Source organism: Eptatretus burgeri, chromosome 11, assembly GCF_056783735.1.
Source record: "Eptatretus burgeri isolate ZD-2024b chromosome 11, Ebu_testis_v1, whole genome shotgun sequence".
Classification (NCBI taxonomy): Eukaryota; Metazoa; Chordata; class Myxini; order Myxiniformes; family Myxinidae; genus Eptatretus; species Eptatretus burgeri.
Window position 1 is genome coordinate 77,666,404 of NC_140971.1, and position 25,058 is coordinate 77,691,461.

Consider the following 25,058-nt stretch of genomic DNA (forward strand, 5'->3'; position numbering starts at 1 on the left):
ATCAGATCGATCAGTTTTGGTGGCACCCCACGACGACCAAGAATCCTCCAGAGGACATCCCGATTCACTGAATTGAACGCTTTACAGATATCAAATAGGCTGCAAGCAGTCCCTGCCGAAACTCTCGTCTGCGTTCGGTAAGGACAGGAAGAGCAAGGATATGATCAATCGTTGACCTCTTTGGTGTAAAGCCTGACTGCTTTGGACCCTGTGCTCAAGCAGATGGTGGCGAACCCTATCAAGAATTATCCGAGCAAAGACCTTGCCCGGCACTGAGAGCAGCGTCACCCCTCGGTAGTTGTTGCAGAGAGGTTGTTCCCTTTCCAGAGAGGGACAACAAGGCCCCTCATCCAGTCAGTTGGGATGATGCCTGTGTTCCAGGCAGAGCACAAAACTGCATGCAACGACACGAGTGCAGCATTTCCACCAGCCTTGAGAAGTTTGGCATGGATGCCACAGATCCCTGGAGCTTTGCCCCGTTTCAACTGGTTCACCGCAGCCCGTGTTTCCACAAGCGAAGGTGGACCACAGTTGATTGGAAGGTCAGCAACAGGGATTGTAACACCATTGATGTCCAACTCGACAGCTGGGGGAACAGCCTGGTACAACCGCTCAAAGTAACCGGCGCAGCGGGCCTTCACTTCAGACTCCTCTGTCAAGAGCCTACCACTCTCTGCTCTTAATGCAGTGCTCCGAGGGATGGGCTTGGATGAACGCAATGTGCGAATTCCCCTGTAAGCGGGACGAGAATCACTTATGAGAGCCCCTCTGGCTTGTTTTGTAAAGAGTTGAGCGAGGAGGGCTTTCTTCGTTGTTAGTAGAGAACTAGTCCTTTCAGCACTGGGAGTTTGAAGGCTTGACTGGAGAGACAATATTTCTTTTGCAATTAGAGATTGCAGCACAGATTCATTCTTGGTACAAAAGGAGCTATATTGTTGGCAAAAGGTCCTGATATAGGTTTTCGCATTGTCCCACCATTGTGCGAGGCAGGAGTAGGAAGGATTCCGTAGTCGTAAAACTTCCCAAAAGGCTCGGAAGGCGACAGGAAAAGCGTCATCTTGCAGAAGACTCGCATTGAAGGTCCAATGGGCAGTGCCACGATTTCGAACCGGGGAAAATGTATGAAGAACAACCATGTGATGGTCCGAAAAGCCACTTGGGGTGATGTCAACACGGTCGATGACATTTAATGAGTCATTATTGATGTAAAATGTGTCTATCCTTGCAAGAGATAGCCGGCCATTTGCACATCGGCACCATGTGTATTGTCGTGCAGATGGGTTCTGGAGTCTCCATACATCCATAAGGGAGAATTTGGACAAAGCCCTCTTTAAGGGTGCCGTACTTGGTGGGTGGGGCTCTTCTCCATTACGATCAAGGGTGGGATACAATGTGCAATTAAAGTCCCCACACAGACAAACAAGACCAACAAAAACAAGGTGTGCGAGGAACATTTCTAACTGTGTAAAGAAAACTAGGCTTTCTGTGCTCGTACTGGGTGAATATACATTTATTAAAGTGTGTTTATAACCATTATAAAGGAAATTAACTGAAACTAAATACCCTTTAATAATCCCCTTAAAAGTGACATTTTCAGGACAGAAAGAAGGATTTAAATAAATAGCCACTCCAGCACTCGGACAGGTCAAGCTACTAAAGAACCATTGTCCTTTCATGATGCGAGTCCATTCGCTCGAGCACGAAGAGCTACATCTTGTCTCTTGCAAAAGAACAACATCAAAATGTTTTTGCTCGACAAGCAACTTTACCTGAGCTTTGCGCAGGGGTGAACGTCGCCCATTTATATTTAAAGTTACAATAGAGAAGGTCATAGTGTAGGTCGGGAAGGTTTGTCAGGTAAAAGGAAGTTGGGTCGTGCTTGTAGCTCCTTCCGAGCTTTCAATACACACTTCCTAAGGCGGAATACTTGTGACTCAGTCACACCAAGTTGTTCAGCCTTGAGGAGGAGACGTCTTGAAGAGGTTATAAAGCCAGACAGGTTCGGGAAGAAGGTTATAATCTTAACGTTTTTCTTTCGAAAAGTGTCCTGAAGGAACTGGAGAATTTCCATGGGTGATAAATCATCATCACCCTCCAGTTCCTTGGCCATTGCTGGGTCGTTCCAGACCTCGCTACCAGCACTAGAGGCAAACGACGAGGCCCCATCTGAGTGGTTTTTATTTTTCTCCTCACACACTGAAGTCGATGCTCTCACAACGGGAAAATCGTCTTCTGCTAAAGGTGAAACTGTTTCCACAGCGGGAGTTTTAAAGACCGTAACAGGGATTACCGTTTTTGTATCGGAGGCTTCGCACTCTCCCTCTGGGGCTGTTACTTCTTCCTCCTCCATTACCTCAGACACTTCGTCCTCAGCAGGGCGCGGGACGAGAGCAGGTTCGTGGTTCTTGATTTTAATGTCAGTGACCGGGGTGGTGACCACATCTTGGGGCGTTGCGCTCGGTCCTTGTTCGTGAGAGGAATGAACGGAAACGTCTCCTCCCTTTTCAGCGAACACACTGAACCTATTCTGCAGCAGAGGACCAGCTACAGGAGCTTCTTTTTCTAGGATAGAAACATTGCGTTCGATCGACGGCGCTATCTTTTTCGAACAGCTCGCCTGTGTGTCCTCACTTCCGCTTCCTCTTTTATAATTCCTCTTGGAGGACACGGTGATAAAACCCGCGTCATCAGCCGGGGAATTATCGGTTTTCGCGCTCGAATGTGAAGGTCGATCTCCCGTTGCAGACGCGCCATTATTATTACTAATATCGACTCTAGATGTGCCACTAGGATCGGCGCTTGTTCCTATCTGTCTAGATGTGCCACCGGATATATACTTTGGGCAAGCACCTTTTAAATGTCCGAAGGCACCACACGTGAAACACGTCATTGTCTCTGTTGCAATGTACATTCGGTAATTTCGATTTTCAACGACCAACGTAGCTGAGGCATTGAGCGATTGAGCGTTGTTTTTTAACACCATGTAACAGTGCCGCCGGAAGGTCATAATATGGCGGACTGTGGAATCCGAACGCAAACGAAAAGGAATCATGGAGATTTTTGACACCACCGTGCCAAACTGTTTTAAAACGGACAAGATCTGTTCGCTTTTAACGAAAGGTGGCAAATTTGATAAAGTGATTTTCACCGCCGGTGAGTCCAACATACTAACGTTAACGAAAATATCTGGCGGTAAAGACAAACCGGTTTGAACCGCCTGAGCGACGTCGCGCTCCTCGGAAAGGAAAACAACAACTCGTTGGTTCATCTTTGAAGCTGCCAACACATTTTCGAAACCAACGAGTTCTCCCAAGCCCGTCACGACGTCCTCGACCCAAACTCGGTCGGGTGGACTAACTATCACCGCATTCTTGCGAGTGACTCGTAAACGCTATTCTGCAAACGACTGTTTGCCATTAGCTGAAAACAAAGGAAATAAAGACCTGTCACGAGCAGAATTCGCAGGCGAAGGTAAAATTAAAAAAAAAAATGAAAATATAAGGAAAAAGAAGAGTATAAGGAAGAAGCTAAATCACCAATAAACGGCAGGCCTATGAAAACAAGGCAAATGAAAAGTAGGCCCGGAAACCGAAGGTTTCAAGGAAAACCCACAAAGCACCTACCGTGCATGCTCTCCCTCTCTCTCTCGTCTCAGCAGGAAGGGAAACAGGTGGGGGGGGGAAACCTCCACAAACACGTTCAGTGATACAGAGGGAAACAAAATGGGGAGAGGATCGACAACAACACAACACAGTACTCACAGCTGCACACACGAAGCCGCCATGACGCCACACCCACGCACGACTCACCAACGACCAGCAGGGGGGGGAGAGAGAGAGAGAGAGAGAGAGAGAGCGAGAGCGAGAGCGAGAGCGAGAGCGAGAGCGAGAGCGAGAGCGAGAGAGCGAGAGAGAGAGAGAGAGAGAGAGAGAGAGAGAGAGAGAGAGAGAGAGAGAGAGAGAGAGAGAGAGAATGCAGGTGCACTGAATTGGGAGGGGGTATAGCAAGAATGGGACAAAGAGAGTGAGAGAGGGGAGGGGGTAGGAAAGTTAGCAGGAAGAATATGATATGCTTTATGCAAGCGCGCATGCGCATGCACGCACACATGTGCTTGGCCGATATCGGCAATTTTTCAGGAATCGGCAGGTTGGAGTCAGTGTGATTACCGACGACAGCACTCACTGTATACAACCCAGAAACCTTGAGTCGCTTTCATCTGAAAAACGACGTTACATTTATATAGATGTTTCAGGGATATGTTCACAAACATTATTCTTCATAAACAGCTGCGTGTGGTGGGTGGAAAAAAATTTAGCACGGAAATTAAAAAAAACGTTAATACAGCAAACAGCTCGGAAATAGGGTGTAATTTCACAACTCGCTCAGGGCGACTGAGCAGGAACCACTCGCTCAGGGTGACCGAGCAGGAACCACTCGCTCGGGGCGACGGAGCATGAACCACTCGCTCGGGGTGACGGAGCACGAAACAATCGCTCAGGGTGACGGAGCACGAAACACTCGCTCAGGGTGACGGAGCACGAAACACTCGCTCAGGGTGACGGAGCACGAAACACTCACTCAGGGTGACGGAGCACGAAACACTCGCTCAGGGTGACGGAGCACGGACCACTCGCTCTGAATGACGTGGTGTATAAAAAGCATCCACAGTGAGTGAACGATTCACTCAGAATGACATAGCGCAGGACCGCTGTCGACAATGGGCACTTGGCAAGTGACTTGAGCACTCATGGAAGCACTCCAATTAAATGGTTGATAAGGAATAGTTGGCCAGGCTGTCGCTGCATACCATAAAGGATCCCTTTAACTTTAAAGACTGTCTTCACTGCGCACACAGCAGTTAATGAATTGATGAAATAAAATGACTTCATCCACAAAAGCATTGCAGCTTAATGAAAAACAACCCTGAAGATATCGCAAAGTTCAAGCGCCCGTGAAATATACATTGCAGAAAATGCGCCATTTTGCCTGCTCGTCTGTGCATGTGTCACGTGGTACATCGGTTCAAGGTCCGTGTAAACGTTATAACTTTAATCAAAATGTCCGTTTTTACTAGATTTGCTTTGATTCCCTGTAGAACACCTCGTGAAACCTTTGAAAATATTGACGCAGATCTGGCAGACACTATGGACGGGGAGTCCCTCGGTGGACAGGGTGCGAGGTCTATCAGTGAATGCATTAAATCATTATAGCTCAATGAAGCTGATTCTCTGAAATAAACATTGCAGAAAATCCACCATTTTGCCTGCTCGTCTGTGCACATGTCACGTGGTACCATCGGTTTGGAGTCTGCGCCATCGTTATCACTTTATTTTAAAACGTCTGTTTTTCTCTTTTAACCAGATTTACTTTGATTCCCTGTAGAGAACCTCGCAAAACATCCGAAAATATAAACATAGATCTGGCAGACGCTATGGATAGGCAGTCCTCTGGGGGACAGGTCGCGAGGTCTCGCAGTGAATGCATTAAATAATTTAGCTCAATGAAGCTGGTTAATTTTGTTACGACCCAATATTTTTTTGTTCACTGAATATAATTCTCCAAACAGTGGAAAAAGATGTTTGCTGCTTTGGAAATTTCACTTTTTCTTGTGTATGTATGGAAGATGGAACATAGCCTTGCTTGCTTAAAGTAAACAGGCATATCGGCTAAGTTATTATACTCATTATGTCTTTAAATTATCAGATTTCACAACACATTTCGACACTTATTTAGTCGGGACGATATCCAATCTTCAAAACCGAAATAATATTTTGATGATATACTTTAATTTGTCCGTGAGAGTAGATTTCAAAAATCTAGTTCAATGTGAGAGTTGAAAATCGTATCATATAATGCATGAAGTCGTTCCAAGCTCCTAATTTGAAAACTATAGCACTCACAAAGTGATGTATACAACGATTCATAGCTATGATGAACAGACATTCGATAACATGAGTGAGGAAAGTGAAAAAAAACTGTATTGTTAAGAAATCGTTGCGGCCTGTTCCAAGTCAAGACATGGTTGAGCAGGCCAAAAAACATGGCAACTTCATACATAGGTTACCAAGGAAATGCCATAAGACCCCTGAGAGTGAGGCGGCCGAGGATCGCCTGGTGAAGGATATCATTAAATAATGCCATTAATTATCTTCAAAAGGGGTGTTTTATTTAACCCAAACATCCAATTTTCACTCCTGCACTTCCTTGGAGTCTTCTTCATGTACATGCAAAGATTCAGGCTGCTAGGTTTTATGGTTTTAGAGTTATGGAGGAGACACACATACACATACACACACACCCTTTTATTAGTAGAGATGGCCGACCATGTGACATGTGACCTCTGATATTTTAAGTTGAAAACTATATTCTACATGGCTAGTCGATCATATATAGGAAATGTTGCATCAATCGATTAAGCAGTTCAAGTGAAGAATTTTTTTTAGGTTTTCGTTAAATCGAATATGACTACCAAACCACGTGACTGATGTAATTTTAGTTATCACCCTGGTATCCCCATGGGTGGTCAATCATATACTTAACATTTGAGATCCACTGGATCAGCGGTTTGAGAGATGTTTTTTTAAAGGTTTTTACTTAAATCCAACATGGCTGCCAGACCATGTTACCTTTGTTGTCAGAGTTATCAATAAAATATTCTCCTTAGGGAGTCTCTCCTCTTTTTAGAGTTTCGCATCGATTGGCCAATTGGTTGCAGAGGAAAAAAAAATTAAATTGAAAATATACAGACCTGGACACAGACAGACAGACAGATAGAGGTATTACAATTGTCTTGCAACAACTTTTGGATGAGACTCATTACAAGCCAAAGACAATACAACACTAATGTATGTACTATGCTTTTGGTGTGAAATAATTCAATGTTCTCAACTGTCATCAACCTGTTAATGCCGAGCACTTCCAAACAACTTCATGTATTTGTCCTAAGGTTGTAGTTTAAATATGGTGTATAAGGGTCAAGAAAGGCAGCACAACAGTATATCTGGAGTTGAAGGGGTAACCTTCATATTATGTGGAAGGGGGGAGGACACTTTTGCTCAGGGCTGTCCCACAGGGTGAGGCAGCCAAAACATTGACAACATCCACAAGCAGCGGGCGGACAATCACAGGACGCACTGCCTGTGAAGGCGGTCCCCGAGTTTACGAGGGGAGATGGCCATGTTATGTGTGGCTGTTGGAGCTGCACCTTCAAGAGAGTAACGTTTCATTCTCTCTGCCTCCGTCACTTGCTACAAAAAGGATATGAAGTCGGGAGGACATCACCCTTCATCGCCATCATGCTTCTTTGCCTTTACACCCTCAGCCACACTTCGCTTTGTGCCACACCAGCCTTGTTCCACATCATCTTGCAACCACAACCAGCTTGTGTCACCCTGAAGTCCTCGCCTGTTCCCCCTTCGGTGTGTGAATCCAGTATTGTGGCACCATTAGCAGATTAAGCCTTAATTTTCATTGTACACAAGATTGCATGGTCCCCTATTCCTATTTGTTTGTGTTGACCGCCAGATCTATACCGTTTGAGAGTCTTGTCTACCCTTTTCCCAGAATATTTTCTTTTTAAAAAAAAGCTTTTCATTATAATAAGCATTTTCCTGCGTTTCTGCATGAACACCAACCAGGTTCGGCTTCATTCGGGTGGTTGTTGGGAAAAAATATGAAAAGGTATTTAATTGAAAGGGTGTGGTAAGTTTAAACATTGTTTAGGTCATTCTCGTACCATAAACTCAGTCGGTCCATTTTAACAGTAAAACTGAAGTGACAATATGAAAACAATCCAGCCATCCATTGGGACCATGCTATGTGCAGATCATTGGTGCTGCCTAAGCAGTCTCCTGAGCTATTGGGCACAATCCTGGACGTGTCACCACTCCAACGCAGGATACTCGAATGGCTCAATCATCCAAGCAAGGTGGTACTTATTTTGCCGACCTCGGAAGGATGACAGCCTGAGTCAATCCCACTTGGTATTAATTCAACGGTCGAGCGTGATTTGAACTGAGACTCGAGGAACGAATAACAATAATTGACAGTTCTCTTTGCACAGTTTCTACTTTTGCATTTAATAAAACCTTCAGAGCTGTGAAGCTTAATACCCAAGGGAAAATACTAAAAATTAACACCAAAAAAAGTGGTAAAAAAACTGAAGACGTATTTGGTCTTAAAGTGTTAACACTTAAAAAAGACATATTTTGCTAACCTATATGCTCCAGGAGGAGGGTAGATGAATGTTTTTTTTTTAATTCCGGAAATAATTAACCTTCCAAGGGTGGCACAGTGATTTTTAGCAACTTTTGTACATTGGACATCTGCAGTCATACCAAGACTGCTAATGGTCGATGCCAACCATTGTTGGGCCTATGTTGCTTGGAGTGTCCACTCCTGTGTTGGGAATCAATAATGCAGCATTTTATGCCACAAATCATCACCACAGAGCAATGTCAGGACAGAGCTGGAGAGTGATGGTGGAACAGCACTGTAGTGCCACTTGTCCTTGCCATTTCCTGCTGTAATGTTTGCAGTCCTAAAAAAATTTTTTTGCCTTTTATCAACCATTTGGTGCCTTACACTTGAAGTATAATTCTTTCAATTTCACACTTCTCAATTTCCACTGCTAATGCATATGTAATATATGGATGGATATTTTCATAGGATGAATTGCATTGCCCTATCTGTAAGTGACCTGGTGGAGAAAATTTGAACACCAACACTGTATACATACCACTGCAAATATAAACAATAACTTACCTATTTGCAGCAGGGTGGGAGCTACCAAGGCTGTCTCAATAGCATAGCAGAACTCACGGCCAAACATCACAGCACTATGCATAATCCACCTTTTCGTTGGCACCTTTTCTTCTTCATCATCATCATCATCATCATCATCATCATCTTCATTTATCTGATGTTCCTCCAGTAGGTCAAACTCTTTTCTCTCAGGCCTTTGGCAGCCTCGTCTAACAAAGGGCTGGTAATCAGCACTGGAATCCGATAGGCCCTGCTTACAATGTCGCTCATTGTCACCCAGTTGAGAATCGAGCAAAAGACCTTCCACATGTTTGATCTCAGCCACACACGGTCTCTGGGAAGATAAAGCAGATGGGATATTCTTCCAGAATAAACCATTTCTTCTTCTCTCAGGCACGTCTGTCATTGATTGGGCAAGTTCTTAATTATAATTCTCTCGAACAGCATTCCTCTCCAGCAGGAACTTAATTGCCGTGATTTTCAATGGCAATGATAATGGAAGTGTAAAGTTCAATAACTTTGGGTTCACTCGATGGTATGTGAATGGTTTACACGATATCCCACATCCACAATATGCGAATGTTATCTTGCTGCGGTTATACACCCGAGGTTTCAAATCTTCTCCCCACTTCCTAGGAAAGGATGAGAATGCAAAGAATACAAACTATCTCAAACTTTGACAAAAAAAGAAACAATTAAACTACATTGTTGTTGCCTCATGTATTTGTCCAGTGTTTAACTCCTGCATGCACAACACATTATCAATGGTTAAGGTTTTGTTTGTTTAATCAGCTACTAATGACCTTGTGGATTATGTACACATTACCTTCAAGCAAGAGGATAGGGGGTAGTAGAGGAATGCATGGGGAAGGATAGGATAGGGGTCAACTATTCTAAATTCTAGCATACATAATGTGTAAAATCACAAAATGTGATGAAAAGCAAACTGCCTTCATTTCTGAAAAGGAAAGTTTTTAAAAGTCTGTTCTCCCAGCAATGACATATGACAGTGAACCATGGTCTCTCAAAAAGAAGATTCAGCAAAATTGATCACCATGCAAAGAGCTGTGGAAAGATGCTGTCTTGGCAGAACCAAAAGGGACAAGAAGAGAAACTAATGGATCAGAAAGAAAAAAGTTTCTTGAGCATTTTGGTCACAATCAAAAAACTAAAAAGTTTTAAAAACTAAAATGTAAAAAAAAAAAACAAAAAAAAAATAGGTTTTATAGTTTTGAAGTTATGGAGGAGACACACACTGACACACATATTGACACACATATTGACACACACACACACACACACACACACACACACACACACACACACACACACACACACACACACACACACACACACACACACACACACACACACACACATGCAAAGCATATGCTATTTCCCAAAACTGCCAAGCCAGAAGCTTCTCCCCCCCCCCACAAGCGATGCTCTTCAGCTGCACTTGAAAATGTGCACTTGGAAGCAGCTACAGTATGTGGAGGTGTGCTCACCTACCTAAACCAAAGCTTCCCAACCTGAACAAATGAATGGGATGGAAAAGCATGAATTGGGATTGCAGCCAGTTCTCATGTCTCTGAGTCCCGTCCCTTTGTCATCTACATATAATGGAGCAAGTGTATGTGATTATGTATGTATGTTTGTATGTATGTATAGTCGTGACCAAAAATATTGGCACTTTTTCACAATTTTCGTGCACTTTATTCAAATAACTCACAATTTTCTCTAAAAATAAGTTGAAATTGACAAAAGTATTTGGTCTCCACAATTCTTTATTTCACTGTTAATATTACAGAACCTTTGTTTTTGATTAATAACTTAATATATCCTTTTAAACCAGAAAATAAAAAGAAATGGCATTGACAAGATTATAAACACCCTCGATTTAATATTTGGTAGCACAACCTATGGACAAAATAACTGCAGTCAAGCACTTCCTCTCGCCATGAATGAGTTTCCTACACCTATCTACTGGTGGTTTGGCTCACTCTTCTTGTGCAAACTGCTCCAGTTCTCCCAGATTTGAAGGGTGCCTTCTCCCAACTGCTGTTTTCAGATCTCCCCACAGGTGTGCAATGGGATTTAAATCTGGACTCATTGCTGCCCACTTCAGAACAATCCAGCGTTTTATCTTGAACCATTCCTGGGTGCTTTTTAAGTCTTTAGGGTCATTGTCCTGCTGCACGACCCATGATCTTTGATGGAGACCCATCTTTGACACTGAGTTGAACATTTCGCTCCAAAATATCTTGGTAATCTCCTGATTTCATGACACCATGCACACATTCAAGGCACCCAGTGCCAGAGTCAGCACAGCAACCCCCAAACATCGCTGAACCTCCTTCATGTTTGACTGAAGAGAAGGTGTTCTTTTCCTTGAAGGCTTCATTTTGTTTTCTGTAAACATAGAGATGATGTGCATCACCAAAAAGCTCTAATTTGGTCTCATCTGTCCACAGGACATTCTCCCAGAAGGATTTTGGCTTGTTCAGGTGTATTTTGGCAAACTCCAGTCGGGCTTTCTTATGTCTCTCTCTCTCTCTCAGCAGTGGGGTCCTCCTGCGTCTCCGACTACAGAACAACCTTTCATTGAGTTGGTGACGGATGGTGCGAGTTGAAACTGTCGTACCTTGTGTCTGAAGGTCAGCTTGAATCTGTTTGACAGCTAATCGAGGTGCTTTCTCCACCATTCGAACAATCCTTCACTGCAATCTACGATCAAGTTTTCTCTTGCAGCCACGTCCAGGGAGGTTGGCTGCAGTGCCATGGGCCGTAAACTCCCTGATAACATTGCGTACGGTGGACACACAAACATCAAGGTCTCTTAAGATGGACTTGTAGCCTTAACATTGTCCATGCTTGGCTACAATGTTGCGTCTGACCTCCTCAGACAATTCTCTGGTTTTCTTTCTTCTCTCCATGCTCATTATGGTACACACAGCGACACAAAACAGCAGAATAACTCCTTTTCTCTATTCAAACTGGTTGAATGAGTGATTTTTATATTGCAGGCACCTGCAACTCACCACAGGTGAGTTCCATTCCAATGTAAAGGAGAATCACCTGCTTGAAATTTAATTATTTCTAACAACTTCTCAAAGGTGCCAATAATATTGTCTGGGCCATCATTTTATGATTTCTGTGTTGAATAAGATAAGATTTAGTAATTTTTACAGCTTTTTTTGCTTTGTTCCACTCCAAACCAAAGAAATACTTATGTGGATACCAAAATATTATTTAATTTCAACAATTTTCTGGAAAAAATGGTGCATTATTTGAAAAAGTGCCAGGGTGCCAATATTTTTTGCCATGACAGTATGTATGTTTGTATGTATGGATGGATGGATGGATGGATGTATGGATGTATGTATGTATGTATATCGGCTCTTCACCCATTGGTTGGAGAGCTGACCTGACGTCACCCACAATTATAACCTGAAATTCTTAACCCAAAAGTACCCAGAGGACACAAAAGACCCCCCTCCAATCCCCCCACCCCAAAACGACCCTGACGACCTAAAAGACCCAAACAACCCCAAAGACCCAAAAGACTGAAAAAACCCTTAAACACCCCAAAGACCAAAAAGACCTAAAAGACTAGCTGCACATGAGGAAGCAGACACAAAAGACCCCTGAAGACCCAAAAGACCCTGAAGACAAAAAATACCCAAAAGACCCTGAAGACCCCGAATGATCTGAAGATCCAAAAGATCCAAAAACGCAAAAGACCCAAAAGACCAATAAAAGCATCCTCATCTCTGTACAATTCTTTCCATGCAGGTGGATAAAAGAAGACCGAAATGACCAAAAAGACCCCGAAGACCTAAAATACCTCGAAGACACAAAAGACCTCAAAGACCCCAAAGACCCAAAATGCCCCAAAGACCCAGAAGACCCAAAAGACCCCGGATAACTAAAAGACCTTCAAGACCCCAAAGACAAAAAATGCCCCAAAGACCCACGAAGAATAAAAGGATTCAAAAGACCGAAAATACCCTGAGGACCCAAAAGACCCCGAGTCCCAAAAAGACCCCAAAGAGCTAAAATACCCAAAGGACCCAGAGGATCAAAGGACCCAAAAGACCCCAAGGACCCATAAGACCCAAAGGACACAAAATACTCCAAGAACCCCAAACACCCAAAAGATCCAGAGGACCCAAAAGACCCAGGGATCAAAATGACCCGAGGACACAAAAGACCCAGAGGACCCAAAATAACGAGAGGACACAAAAGACCCAGAAGACCAAGGGGGTCCAAAAGACCAAGGACCTAAAAGACCACGAGGACCCAAAAGACCCAGTGGGACTATCTGGGACTGATGGAAATTGTGCATAATGTAAAATGTGACTTCAGCTCCCTAACCCCATCCCCCCACCCCCTCCATATACATAGACACACACACACACACACACACACACACACACACACACACACACACACACACAATCCCAAGTTCTCAACCCCGATCCTAACTCTGTCCTCTCTCTAATCCCCCCCCACCAACCCCACAACACGCAAACTCTGTGCTCCCCTCCCCTTTTCTTAAAATCCTCAAACCTACTCCCAACCCAATGTCCTCAACCCCCCCCCCCCAAAAAAAAGCCTCAAACCTCTCAATCCCAATAGTCCAGGCAATCTAGCCAATTTTTTCACTTGATTGGGAACAAATTGCAACATAATTTTTTTTAGCGCAATGCATTTATATGAGGTCCCCAGAACACCATACTAAAAGTCCTAAGAAATCCCTGTTGCGGAAATACATCTAATTTGCATAAATCCAATATGGCGGCCAATTATCAATATTGTGCCATATCTTTGCTCAGAGATGACATATTTGAGTGATTTCAACTTCTAGAATGGGTATTTTGTATACAAGGATGCATTTAGCATACTTTTAAACTTCCCTGGAACAAAATATCATTTGCATAAATCCAATATGGCCGCCAAATATCAATATCTTGCCAAATCTTTGCTCTCAGATGATGTATTTTAGTGATTTAAATTTCTATAATGAGATCTTTGGATCCAAGGATGCATTTGTAATGCTTAAAAATTTCTTTGGATGCATCGAGGAAACTACAGTATTTGACCAGATAAAAAGCTCATTTGCATAATTCCAACTGACCACCAAATATAATTTGCTTACAATCCATGATATCCGCAATAAAATTGGCTTGACCCAAAACTAATATTTGGTGGACTCTGGTCAAATTTGAGGTTAATTATGTTATTGTTTCAACATACATCATGATATATGTTGCTATTTTACAATCCCCCTGAGGTACCCCTCACTTAATGGTGCAATCCAGGGGAATCCCTGGGTAATCCCCATGGGAAATCCCCTTTTGGCTGTTTCAATGGAAGTTCCAACATGGATGATATCATCATGTTCTACACAATAAAGGCAAATTAAGGTGAGTAACCTGTTAAAAATTTGAATATTGTTATGACATTCCTTCAATTAATTACATAGGTTACATCAAATTGACAAATTACCCATTTTCTTACAGAAATAAGTTATACATACGAGATGCTAAACTAACCAGCTTACCAAGGGGCTCCTCATGGGTGGTTTTAACATGTTTAATATATTAAGTCGGTATACTTGTTGTCAGGTATGGATGTCAGGTGGTGGCCCCATTGGTCAATATTTAAACATTTGACTCATTTAACCATTCAGTAATTGCATTAATCAGGTGTCTGGATTCAAACCATTGTCCTGGCTGCTTCAAATTGTGTTTCCAAGCCTTTTTGTTGAAATGTATTACAAGCAAGCCAGCCGATGTCCTTGCCAGAGCACTTTTGCAGGCTGTTTGTGAATTCCAGTGCGGAGTGACAACAAATCTTGGACAACTACAAAGGGTTTGCTTCTGTTTATGAATATGTGCCTGCACTTTCTCGCTGTCCGGACCGTAAGAAAGATGCTGTTTATTGCTAATTCTCCCGAGGACCGTAGGAAGGGGGGAGAAGCCACTTGCCCAGTTGTTTCTTTCTTTGCTTTTTCCACCTAGGAATAGGTTTTATATATATATATATATATATATATATATATATATATATATATATATATATATATATATATATATATATATATATATATATATATATATATATATATGCATTTTGGAGTATGAATTGTCAGTGTGATTCTGAGGCTTGACCACTGTTGGTTCGAGTCCTGCACCACATTCCGCATGCGTTGTGTCCCAAATAAACCGCACATTCGAGTATCCTCAGTTGACTCACCTCAATTTTTGGCTGGGATTGAAGGGTCTTCACACTTGTTATTTACAACCAGGGAGACAACAGTGGACCATGTAGGGGAGGTAGCAAGTGCAGATCATGAGACAGATTGTGTAGGGACAATAGCTGTACAATAAGATACATGTACTTTCATAAACGATTTAACAGCAGCAGCAGAACTCTATGACAGAACAGTATCTTCTACCTCTACTATCGAAGAAGTATGTTCAGAAGAGGTGTTAGGAAGACTCCAAAGTAAACTGAATGAGAAGAAAGAAATGATGACTATGCGGACAGCAAAACTCTGGGTGCAGTATCTGAACATGGTGGACATCCTGTAAAGATTTCTTAAAGCTGAGCGGACAGGCAACTGGAAATTACACCTTCAATCAGTACAAGAAATGTTACCATACTTTGCAGCATCTGGACACACGCTATATGCAAAGTCTGCATATGTATACCTGCAAATGAGGCTTAATCTGCCAGAAAGTCATCCAGATGTCCATCAGCAATTTGAGAAAGGATACCATGTGGTGAGGCGCAGTGATAGGTACTGGGCAGGACTATCCACGGATCTCACAATTGAGCAAGTGCTGATGAGAAGTATAAAGACACATGGAGGACTGACAAGAGGAAAAGGAATGACAGAAACTCAGCGTTTGGTGTGGGTCCTTTCCATGTCAGCATGTGCAAATATCAACGAGGCCATGCAGAAGCTCAGTGGCATCTCATTTGAAACCAGTGACCAGCACAAAGACCTGTCAAAAGCTAGACAAGCCAGAGATGTCAATGACACCCTTGATCTTATCAGCTATCTCAGGGAGAGAGATCCATTCGCATGGGATCCGTCCCTGTTTAACATTGCAAATGGCATGACAGCCCAGGAAGGAGTCAATGTTGAAAGATCAAGAACAGTTGGAGAAAAGATTCTAGCATCCATGGTTGGGAAATATGTATAAGAGTTCACCTTCCGGAAATGTGATCAAGCAGTGACACTTAATTCAAGATCAACTATCAAGATCAAAGGAGAATCTGTGAAGGTGGATCCACAGTTGATCTTCCAGAGACTGGTAACCATTGGGGAGCGCTGTGAAGATCTACAGTCACTCTTCAAATATGAACTGTGTAGTTACCCCCCAGGAATGTTTGAATCTTCCTTCCTTCCCCTGCAGGCCAATAAGGCTGTCCTTGCCGATGTTCTCAGGAAGACCATGCAAGGGGAGCAACGAGAACCAATTGGAAATGTCCAGTATATTATCGATGGTGGTGCACTACTTCATCGTCTTCCATGGCCAAGAGGTTCCACATATGAGTGTCAGTCAGCTTTATGTCACATATGTTACACATAAATATGGGGCTGCTACCATTATCTTTGATGGATACCAAGACGGTCCAACAACAAAAGATGCCACGCACATGAGAAGGACAGGGGCTTGTTCAGGCATGACAGTAAACTTCACTGGTGGAATGGTTATACAGTCCAAGAAGGAGGAATTCTTGGAAAATGTGACAAACAAACAGCGATTTATTGTTTATCTTAGTGACAAACTAGAGCGGGCTGGGTGTAATATAGATCATGCAAAGCATGACGCTGATGTGCTCATTGTCCAAACAGCTGTTGCATTGCTAGAATCAAAGACACTGTCCTGATACGGGATGACACGGACTTGCTCATCCTCCTACTGCATCATGCTGAACTGGATGCACATGACTTGTTCCTGGCCCCAGAGCCCAGGCAATCAGCAAAAAAGACCAGGATATGGTGCATAAAGCAGTCTAAGGAATTTCTTGGTCCTGATGTTTGTGACCATGTGTTATTTATCCATGCAATCCTTGGCTGCGATACAACTTCTAACCTGTTTGGATTGGGAAAGGGTTTAGCAGTAAGGAAGATCAAGAGTGTTGCCTTGTTCCGTCAGCAAGCTAAGGTGTTCAGCCAAGAAGGACATGTGGCAAAACAGGACATTATTGCAGCAGGAGAAAAAGCCCTTGTGTCATTATATGGTGGTGCCAAAAAACAAGTACTGGACACTTTACGATACAGGCGATTTTGTGAGAAGGTTTCCAAGAGCACATCTCATGTAGAACCTCAAACTCTACCCCCAACCTCAGCAGCTGCAAAGTATCACAGTCTCCGTGTATATTATCAGATGATGGAGTGGAAAGGAAGAAGCATCAATATGAAGCCGGAAGCATGGGGATGGTACATGGTGGATGGACAATGTTTGCCAATACAAACTGACCAGCTTGCAGCCCCATCAAAACTACTGGATGTCATCTGCTGTAACTGTAAAACAGACTAATACAAAGAGGTGCACATGCAGAAAGTGTAGTCTGCATTGCAGTACTGTTTGTGGAGAATGCCGGGGACAAGTTGTGCCAACTCACAGCTACCAGATTTCACTGATGACTATAATGATGACCTTGATGGGTATCTTCAGTAGGGTATTAACATTCCTGCAATGAAACACTAGCCAAAGAAGTGACTGTCATAAATTTGATCATAAAATATCGATATTTCGTGGCCATATTGGATTTTATTAAATTCATCCATCATTTTATTTAAACCCATCCAATCAAAATATTAAACTATCCCAAATTTAGCCTTTGATCCCTCAAATATTCTAGAAATATAAACCGCTCAAACCTGTTGTCTGAGAGTAAATATATGGCAAAATATTGATATTTGGCAGCCATATTGGATTTATGAAAATGAGATTTTGTTCAGGGAAGTTTAAAAGTATTCTAAATGCATCCTTGTATACAAAATACCCATTCTAGAAGTTGAAATCACTCAAATATGTCATCTGTGAGCAAAGATATGGCACAATATTGATAATTGGCCGCCATATTGGATTTATGCAAATTAGACGTATTTTCGCAACAGGGATTTCTTAGGACTTTTGGTATGGTGTTGTGGGGACCTCATAGAAATGCATTGTGCTAAAAAAAATTATGTTGCCATTTGTTCCCGATCAAACCTTATTTTGCCTGGACTACAACTCTGTCCCCTCTCTGCCCTCCCTTCCCCAAGCCAACTCTGTCATCCCCTCCCGTGTTCTTCTTCAAGTCAACTGCCCCAAACCCCAAGTACTCAACCCCAATTCCAACCCCCAAGTCCTCAATCCCCACCCCCCACCACTTCCCAAGATCTCAATCTCCCTCTTCCAGCTCCATGCACCCTCACCCCCAACTCTCTGTCCTCCCCTCCACATTTCTTCCTGTTATTAACAACGTTACCCAAAGATACACACGGAACTTTGGCGCACGAGAAAGCCATTTGGCCGATCATGCCTGCATTGTTTCTGTTACCGTTTATTAAGAACAATGTTAAAAATAAATAAAGATGGAACGTTAAATTCACAATCACTTCCCCCTTTCTTCCCTTATCCTTACAATAATTAATGGATCGGTGTTTGTGTGTTTGTCACGCTACTCCTCCTACAGTTGTGGTCCAATTACATCCAAACTTGCTACATAGGATCAGCATGACCCCAATTAATGTATAGGGGAGTTTTTATCTTTGCCGGTGGTCTTGGGGTTGGGGGGGGAGTGGGTGGAGGGTAAGGGGACACAAATGCAAATTTTCTATGTAAATGTGTATCATATATCACCACCTCCAGGTGGGGGAGGGTATTACATATCTTCACGATTTACAGTACAGTATTCCTACCCCCACGTTTTCAGTGCAATGAGGTGTTTTGAATTTTAGTAGTAGGTATGTTTTTGCTTCGTGCACATAACTTCTTGGGTATTTTTATTTTTGTGGCCTACACAGAACTGTCAGTTGCCTACACCGCCCAAATAAAGGTATGCGTCAGAAGAATGTGTTGCATGCTATGAACACGATCGCTTGTGGGGCGGGTACTCTGCTAGTGCTTCGAAATATTATCATGTTCATGCAGAAAACACTGTCACACCCTTCGTCGCACGTGTCACAATTCCGGTTTGCAATGTACAGCTGTGTGTAGATGTAACAATGATGAACATGCACGCATGGATTTGGAGTCATGGCAGGTCAAGTTTGTTAGGTCATGTGTTCAAAGTTATTCTGGTTATGGTGAGTTCTGGTGAATCATACATGACTGATTTCTGTTGATACGTGTTGCTCGTGCATAGTGTTCAATGTAATTTATTTACTTAATTTAACATTCATTCTTTTTCTTTGTCTGTGGAGTGGTGAATCTTGCAGATAGTTTTTGTGAGGTTCACCTGGATGCACTTGGATGGGTTTGAGGGTAGAGGAGTAGAAGCCAAAACCTGAATCCTAATCAAGGTTCATACTCATGACTCCATCTTTGTCTTGGTGCCACCTGATACCCCAGATGCTGTATCTGGTCAGTTATTTGCTTATATTGCTCTGCTCAAATATATTTCGGTTTAAAATAAAAGTGCCATTCCTTTTTTTCTTGGATTACAGCAACATGAATTTCAATCAATTCAAAACACCTACCTTTTATTTATAATTTTATTTATTTATCTGTGTTCCCCTCCTCCTTTCTTAAAATCCTCAAACCCTCTCCCAACTCAATGTACTCAACCCCCCCCCCCCCCCACAAAAGCCTCAAACCCCTCAATCCCAACTCTGCCCTCATTTATCTATCTATAATTCCAGCAATCTCTGTGTGTCTGCGACCGCTGTTTCTCGACAACCACTGGTCCGATCTAATTGAAACTTGCCAGGTATATTACTGGGGACCTGAGGATGTGGCTTTTCAAGGTTTGATATTAATCGGACAAGTGGTTCCCAAGTTATGGCCATTTATTCACCAAACCAATGACAGGACACAGTGCTATGACGTCACAATTCTTTTTTTTTGTTTTGCACGTACGGCCACGCACGTACGGGCATGTACTAGTAATGTATAATTCATTTACAATTCAAAACACCTCAATGCACCGGAAAACATGGGGGCAGGGAAACTGTACTATAAATCGTGAAGATGTGCAATACCCTCCCCCACCTGGAGGCGGCGGTATATGATACACATTTACGTAGAGAATTTGTATCCACGTCATTCCCTCCCCCACCCCCCCTCCAGACGACCGGCAAAGATAAAAGCACTCCTCCACATTAATTGGGGCCATAATGATCCTATGTAGCAAGTCTGTATGTAAGCAGGCCAGAACTGTAGGAGGAGTAGCACGACAAACAAACACATACTCAAACACCGGTCCGTGAATGATAGTGAGGATTGCTGTATTTATGAAATGGCAGACCAAAAAGGAACCCGAAGAAGTAAAGAGCAAAGATTGAGTCATCAGGAGCAACCAGGATAGGATTCGCGTTTCAGCCGCTACTTCACAACCCTCAAACCCATCCAGGTGCAGCCAAGTGAGCCTTACAGGAAAATTTCTGCAATAATTCACTCCCCCTCGATCGATAACAGAAGAGAGGAACAAAGAGTAAAACAGAGGGAAGAGAAGAAAAAGCCAGATTTAGAATGAACTAGTGCGGGCCCGTAGGTGCGTGCCAGTTTGTGCAGCTTCGTTCCTTCGCTCTCATAAACGACGACTGGATTGGGGCATTTTTTCAATTAGATCGGATGGACCAACTGTATCATAAATGGCCCTAACTTGGGAAGCACCTGGGAAACATACTCAGGTCCCCAGCGTCAATTGTGATGTCATATTAAACGAAGAAGAAGAAGAATTGTGACGCCCCTCTCTCTTCCCCGAGTCTCGCCCCTCCTCTCTCTCGCCCCTCTCTCTCGCCTCTCTTAAATTGTGACGCCCCCTCTCTCTGACCCCCCCTCTCTCCCTCCCCTCTCCCCCCTCCTCTCATAAGTCATTGTGAGGTCATACCAAACGAAGAAGAAGAAGAATTGACGTCAATCGTGCAAAAAAAACAAACAAACATTAATTGTGACGTCATTCGTGATGTCATAGCACCGTGTCCTGTCATTGGTTGACAGACGTTATTGGTCATTATTGGCTGTCAGACAATATATAGGTCGTTATTGGTTGACAGACATTGGTCATTGCATCACGTTATTCTTTTTATTACTGCCAATTATTATCATTATTCTGAGATATCTTTGGGGAAAAATGGCATGATAAGGTGGAACGACAATTCAGCTGCGATATATACACCTTTCCAACACTGAAAAAAACAATAAAATAGCCGTAACTTGAGAACCACTCGTCCAATTAATATCAAACCTTGAAAAGGCACATCCGCGGGTCCCTGGCAATATTCCTGGCAAGTTTCAATCAGATCGGACCGGCGGTTGTCAAGAAACGGCGGTCGCAGACAGACAGACACACAGAGATTGCTGGAATTATAGATAGACGAGTACGGGCCCGTAGGGGCGGGCCCGTAGGTGAGTGCAAGTATGTGCAGCCTCTCTCTCTCTCTCTCTCTCTCTCTCTCTCTCTCTCTCTCTCTCTCTCTCTAACCTCGAAAAGGCACATCCGCGGGTCCCCAGCAATATTCCTGGCAAGTTTCAATCATGCAAAAGAAATAATAAATAAATAAATAAACATTAATTGTGATGTCATTCGTGATGTCATAGCACCGTGTCCTGTCATTGGTCGACAGATAAATGGCCGTAACTTGGGAACCGCTCGTCCGATCAATATCAAACCTTGAAAAGCACATCCGCGGGGCCCCGGCAATATTCCTGGCAAGTTTCAATCAGATCAGACCGTCGATCGTGCAAAAAAAAAAAAGAATTAATAAATAAACATTAATTGTGATGTCATAGCACCGTGTCTTGTCATTGGTCGACAGATAAATGGCCGTAACTTGGGAACCGCTCGTCCGATCGATATCAAACCTCGAAAAGGCACATCCGCAGGTCCCCGGCAATATTCCTGGCAAGTTTCAATCAGATTGGACTGGCGGTCATCGAGAAACGGCGGTCGCAGACAGACAGACAGACAGACACACAGAGATTGCTGGAATTATAGATAGATAAAGAGAATGATGAAAAAAATGAATCAAGATTTGGTGGGGGTGGGGGGGTTGAGAAATAAAAAAATATGAAAATTAAAATAATGAAAATTAAAATAATTAAGAAAAAAAATAATGGGGGGGGGGGATTAATTAAAAAATAAAATTAAACAATATGCATTTTTCAATGCAATTGATTGATGAAACACCTATGACATCAGTGCCGTTTTTAATTTGAGTCAACTTAATTTAGCATATGTATTATAAATTGGCAATTAAGGGGTTAAAGCCCTAGAATTCAGCTTGAGCATGTTCAAATGTCGTAAAAATTCCTTGATCCCAACTTTAACCACAAAATGCCTCAAGAAGTTTACGTAGCCTTCTTTTTGCAAAATCAGACTTTTTTCTTTCAACCATATTTGGCCATAAATGTGTTATAATTCCTTATTTGGTCACATTTGTTTCCGGTGTCTACCTGGATCTTGAAGAGGACCCGAATACGAGTTAGTCCATGGGCCAAACCTGAAAATTTGACCCATCGGTACCATCTCTGGTGGCAAAGGCTCACTGTTTTTTTGATAGGTTAGGACCTACAGATGAGGAATTGAGGTGATAGCAGTGTGAAATTGTCATCTTTCTGGTAGTTTTCACCTCTCAAACATCATCCTACCGCTATAGCTTGAAGATCAAAATTGGGGGTAGGGGAAACTAAAATAACTGTAGTTTCACTCTGGATGGGTCAATCTTAACAATCAATAATGTCTGTTTATGTACCCTCTATCTAAATCAAGGTTTATGCAAAATATTTCATTATGTAGGTCACCAGAGGTCAAAAGGTCACCAATTTTAGGGGTTGCCCAAAATTGACCATAGGGCAAATCATGTTGCAGGAATAAAGTAACAAAATCACCCAATGGTGATTTAAACACTTGGAATGCATAGGTCTTCAGATCAGAGGTCTTCAGATGATTCTAAGGGGACATTATTGAGTTGCTTTTGCAAAATTTTATTTCAGAGCAATTGATTTTGAACCGTTTCTTGTAAATGCCTAAAATGCAGGGTTTCAGTGGTAGGGGAAACCATAATGACTGTAGCTTTGGAGTGGATAGGGCAAATTTGATAATCTACCACTCAAATTGTATGTCTATGTACGCTCTATCATAATCACACTAGATTATGCAAATTATGTCCATATGTAGGTCACCAGAGGTCAAAAGGTGACAAATTTTAGAGGCTGCCAAAATCGTCTTTCGCACAACTTGTTCTACTAAAATAAAGTAGTAAAAATTACCGCCGTGTGGGGGGTGACGGTCATCTATATAATGTTTTTTACTCTCATAATCGATGAACCATTGCCAGATATCTCCTAAAATGACAGACAAGATAGGTTTTGAAAATGGCGACTTTCAAAACTTTCGTGACCTCGTGACCTTGACCCTGACCTCAAATCCGGGAAAAAATGTCGTGGGTATCACTCATCGACCTCTACCCACATACCAAATTTCATCAAGATCGGAAGTAAAAAGTTTTCTTTGTACCGGGAGGTGTTTTTGACCATCTTCCAGGTTACGTAGCGGCCAAACGGGACGGAAATTCAAAAATCTGTCCAGTTAGATACAAGATAATATTTTCTTACTATCATAATCAAGAAACAGTTGCCGAATATCTTGTAGAATGGCAGATTAGATAGGTTTTGAAAATGGCGATTTTTATAACTTACGTGACCTCGTGACCTTGACCCTGACCTTGAACCCGGACAAAAGTTATATCGTTGTGCAACACTCATCGACCTCTACCCACATACTGTACTAAGTTTCATCAAGATCGGAAAGAAAAATTGTTGACGGACGGACGGACATTTGGTCCGGCTTTATTAGGTCATCTTGGTAGAGATGACCTAAAAATGAACAAAAAGTAACATCAACTTCCAGAAATTATATATTAGATGTCTTAAGGGAATGTTGAGGGCTTGCAAAGTAACCTCAGTATTTTGAGTTCGCAATCTTCATCATCATCATCATCACAATCTGATTCAATATCAACTGTCATCTCTAGTTCATCCTCATTTCGCTGGTTTTTGCAAGTTTGTAATTTACACATCGGCGTACGTTTCAACCCATTGTCTATGCAGCCACACTCTCCCTTTTTGCAAACTCGTTTTCATTGGAAGGCCATCATTTCCAACACAGCTTCAGGTGCCGGAATTCCGGCCATCCAGTCGATTGCAATTGAACTGCTATCATCTTTTACCCATCCATTTCCCTCTGAATCAGGAATTACTGATTTTGTCTCCAGGCTTCGCTTCCAAATTCCTGCCTGGTAATTGGCACGGAGGGAATGCTTTTTTAGACAAGGTGGAAGAAGGTTTGACTCTAATTCCCCTCTTTTGGCAAAGAACACCTCGTATCGGAGTTGATTTACCTGTACAGTTTTTGTGGACAATGCATACATGAGACATGTGAAATGTTGCAAGGTATCAAACATTTGATCTGATATCTCCCATGCACTTCCAAGGTTGGAGAAGGCACATTGGAATTCACTGTTTGATCACATTTTGTCCAGTGGTCCTGTTTTGCCTCGCCCAACGAAAGAACTTACAGTGTCACATTCAGTGTAAGCATGAAAGCCGAAAAGTGCACCACATAGTTCATCTCCAAGGGATAACCTGAGTAGGGAAATGTCCACAAATTGAGTACGTGTCTTTGTTCCCCTCTTTTGGTACAAGGTAGCAGGAATGTCCTTTGCAAAAGAAAGTAGTAGCACAAATACATGTGTCCTCAGAAATAACAATTACAGTTTGATATCCAGTGTCAGCGGCATGCTTCGCATGAAGTATTAACTGTGTGTCTGCCTCTTCTTGAGAGGACTCAAGTTCACCCATTTCACAACTACCACCGATCAATATCTTGTCACATCTTAGGCCACATGTCACGAGAAGAACTTTATCTTTAATTAGGCTCCTCTTCTTTTCAGTTTTCCAATCTGCAACCAGAAACTCAATAAGTTTTGTCTTATTGTCAGCTTCTGATAAGTTCCTCCATTTTTTTAATCTTGTGTCCTGGCGCAATGCTGCTGAATTTGATGCCGTTGCCTGATCCCCTTTTGAGCCTTTCTGCGTTCTTGATGGAGCTTTCCTTATACA

At 42.6% G+C, this 25,058-nt stretch overlaps 1 protein-coding gene and 1 pseudogene across 1 annotated transcript in view; one reads left to right on the forward strand and one right to left on the reverse strand.

The window, feature by feature from the left end:
- Positions 1–25,058, reverse strand: part of LOC147017433 (polyamine-transporter SLC45A4-like) — a 71,340-nt gene that overhangs the window by 36,811 nt on the left and 9,471 nt on the right. The window contains 1 exon segment of the mRNA XM_085847090.1: positions 8,764–9,395. Within this exon segment, the coding sequence (XP_085703216.1) occupies positions 8,764–9,169 (406 nt within the window). The 5' untranslated portion in view covers positions 9,170–9,395.
- Positions 15,119–16,507, forward strand: LOC147017434 (uncharacterized; annotated as a pseudogene).